The sequence below is a fragment of the Myotis davidii genome, unplaced genomic scaffold (genome assembly GCF_000327345.1).
Source record: "Myotis davidii unplaced genomic scaffold, ASM32734v1 scaffold228, whole genome shotgun sequence".
Taxonomy (NCBI): Eukaryota; Metazoa; Chordata; class Mammalia; order Chiroptera; family Vespertilionidae; genus Myotis; species Myotis davidii.
In genome coordinates, this window is record NW_006300104.1 from 1,217,317 (window position 1) to 1,220,016 (window position 2,700).

General features: G+C 39.8%; 1 protein-coding gene across 1 annotated transcript in view; it reads left to right on the forward strand.

Annotated features, from left to right (window-relative positions):
* The window catches only part of TRPM6 (transient receptor potential cation channel subfamily M member 6), a 117,583-nt gene that overhangs the window by 64,411 nt on the left and 50,472 nt on the right, over positions 1-2,700 (forward strand). Inside the window, exons 21-23 of the mRNA XM_015572264.1 lie at positions 471-722; positions 1,421-1,595; positions 1,806-1,920. Coding sequence (XP_015427750.1) covers positions 471-722; positions 1,421-1,595; positions 1,806-1,920 — 542 coding nt within the window. The remainder of the gene's footprint in view (positions 1-470; positions 723-1,420; positions 1,596-1,805; positions 1,921-2,700) is intronic.

Below are 2,700 nucleotides of genomic sequence, written 5' to 3' on the forward strand. Positions count from 1 at the left end.
AAAGTAAGAAAAAATGATGACAAAAATAAAGTTATAACTGAAAGTTGAACTTGAGCCACAACTTGGCTGGAGTATTATGATCAGACTGTGAGTATTGCAGAGTTGCATAGAGCTTTGTGGCTGCCAGAAGGATGTCTGACTGCAAGCTTAGGCCTGTTCCCCCGGGGAGTGGGCCTAAGTCAACAGGTGGACATCCCCCAAGGGGTCCTGGACTGTGAATGGGCACAGGCCCGGCTGAGGGACACCCCTCCCCCGCCGCAAGTGCACAAATTTTTGTGCACTGGGCCTCTAGTTCTTTAAATAATTACCCAAGGTTAGCTTAAGTCTCTAAAAATCCCCTTGTGATCTGTTTCTTGGCAGGATTTAAATTACTGTCTAAAAGAAGCAGTTGATACATTAAAGAAGATGATATCGATGAGAGTCTTGAATTATACCATGCACTAAGTTTCCCCTGTTTGTTCTCCTTTTAGGTCTGTAGTTCAGAACCTGAAAAGTTTACTCAAAAGGTAAAGGTATGGATTAGTGAGTACTGGAACCTCATGGAAACTGTGGCTACTGGCCTGTTTTTGGTTGGTTTCGGCCTGCGGTGGGGGGACCCTCCTCTGCACACAGCGGGAAGGCTCATCTACTGCATTGACATCATATTCTGGTTCTCACGACTCCTGGACTTCTTTGCTGTGAACCAACATGCAGGTCCCTATGTGACCATGATTGCAAAAATGGTGAGTACTGCCCGCTTGTGTCTTCTGGTGCTCTTTTCAGTGCTTTTGCCTGCTCTCATGGTTCATATTCAGTAGTATAAGTTTTGAAATTACTTACAGAGGCACAGAAAATAAGATCATTTCAACACTGTTTTCTTATAACCACAACTCATAGAGGATGGGGCAAAAGTGGGTTTACAGTTATGTGTACATGATAGACAGAATTTATTCTTGTATTATTATTTGTTAATTATTGTATTATTTTCTATATGAATGCCTATAAACCTACTTTTGCCCACACCTGTATTTAACAAATATCCTTGGAGAAATGTAGAAATAAAAAAAAAGATATTTTACTAATTTGAGTATCCCTATGTTTTTGTTTTTCTAACTTCTGGCCCAGTTGGTGAAAAGTTGGATATTCGCTAATCACAAGCTGTTCATATTTCATTACTTCTTAAGAAAAGAAGCATGATTCTCTACCACTAGCAAATTTATGCTATTCCATAGACCATGTTGACATGAAACACATAACTGTGCAGGAAAAACAAAGTGGTTTAGCCAAAGGAAAGCTAGCTGTGTGTGGATTAGGGCATTTTGGTCAATGACTAGACAGTCCTATTATTGGCAGGTATAATCATGATGGTTGCTAGTGTTTTATTTGTTTTACTATAAATTTCAAATCTGTGGTAAAATTCTTGTGCGGTACTATCTTCCAGACAGCAAACATGTTCTACATTGTGATCATAATGGCCATAGTCCTGCTGAGCTTCGGAGTGGCACGCAAGGCCATCCTGTCGCCCAAGGAGCCCCCGTCTTGGAGCCTCGCACGGGACATTGTGTTTGAACCATACTGGATGATGTACGGAGAAGTCTACGCATCAGAAATAGATGGTGCGTGGCAGAGTTCATCAGCCGCAGAATTGAACTTTTGTAGATTCTCAGAGTGAAATAAAAATCTGGAAAGTAATCACCTGAATCTTAAAAAATATAAAAAATGTATGGTATTCTGCTAAGTTAATGTGCTAAATATTTACTTAGAATCATAGGGCTCTGATTCATCTTATCTCCTTCTTTTAAATGCTATTTTTTTTTTTTTTGTAGTTTGTTCAAACAAGTCGTCCTGCCCTCCTGGTTCTTTTCTTACTCCGTTTCTCCAAGCTGTCTACCTCTTTGTGCAATATATCATCATGGTGAACCTGTTAATTGCTTTCTTCAAGTAGGTTATTTTAATTAAATATGGTTATTTTGTTGAAATAAAAATAGGAGCAGGGATTTGGGGTAGATTCACATATATTTTGAGTGTGTAACCTTTGGTTTTTGTGTGACCCGTATTTCAAAATATGGGCATGAAACTACTCTTAGGAAGGCAGTAGAGCATGAGAAGAGAAAAAGAATAAATGGAAGTAAATAAAAGTGGAGTGAAAGGAATTATGCATTGTAATGAAATAATAATTAGAATCATGGAAGAATCACAGTTGGTGAGGTTGACAGATGGCTAAGGAGTACTTGATGTCCTTTTTCACTTGGCTCCCAATGTGTCTCATACTGTTTTCTTCTTTCACTTACAGTCTCCTTTTCTGGGTCATCTTCTCCTTAACCCTTTAACATTAGAAGATCCCTGGGGGCAGACCTTGCTTGTCTTTTGTTTACGCTTTGTTTGGTGATCTTGATCAGTTTCCTGCATATGCTGACAAATCCTTATTTATATCTCTAGCCCCATTCCCCCCGCCCCACCCCCACCCCCACTCCTTGAACTTCAGTCCTGTAGATCCAACTGCCCCTTTCGTGGCCAGGCCAGTATATGATAGACTTCTAAAAATTTTAATGTTCAAATTCTTGATCTCCCCTCTTTCCCAGCATGTACCCATTTTATTGGTAGTCTTTCCCAAATTTATGAGGAAGACTACAGGTTTCTGTCAGACTTCCATCGTTTCACTTGTTCAGACCAAAAACCTTGGATTCATTCTCAGTGCCTCTAGTACTTTCAACTGAAACC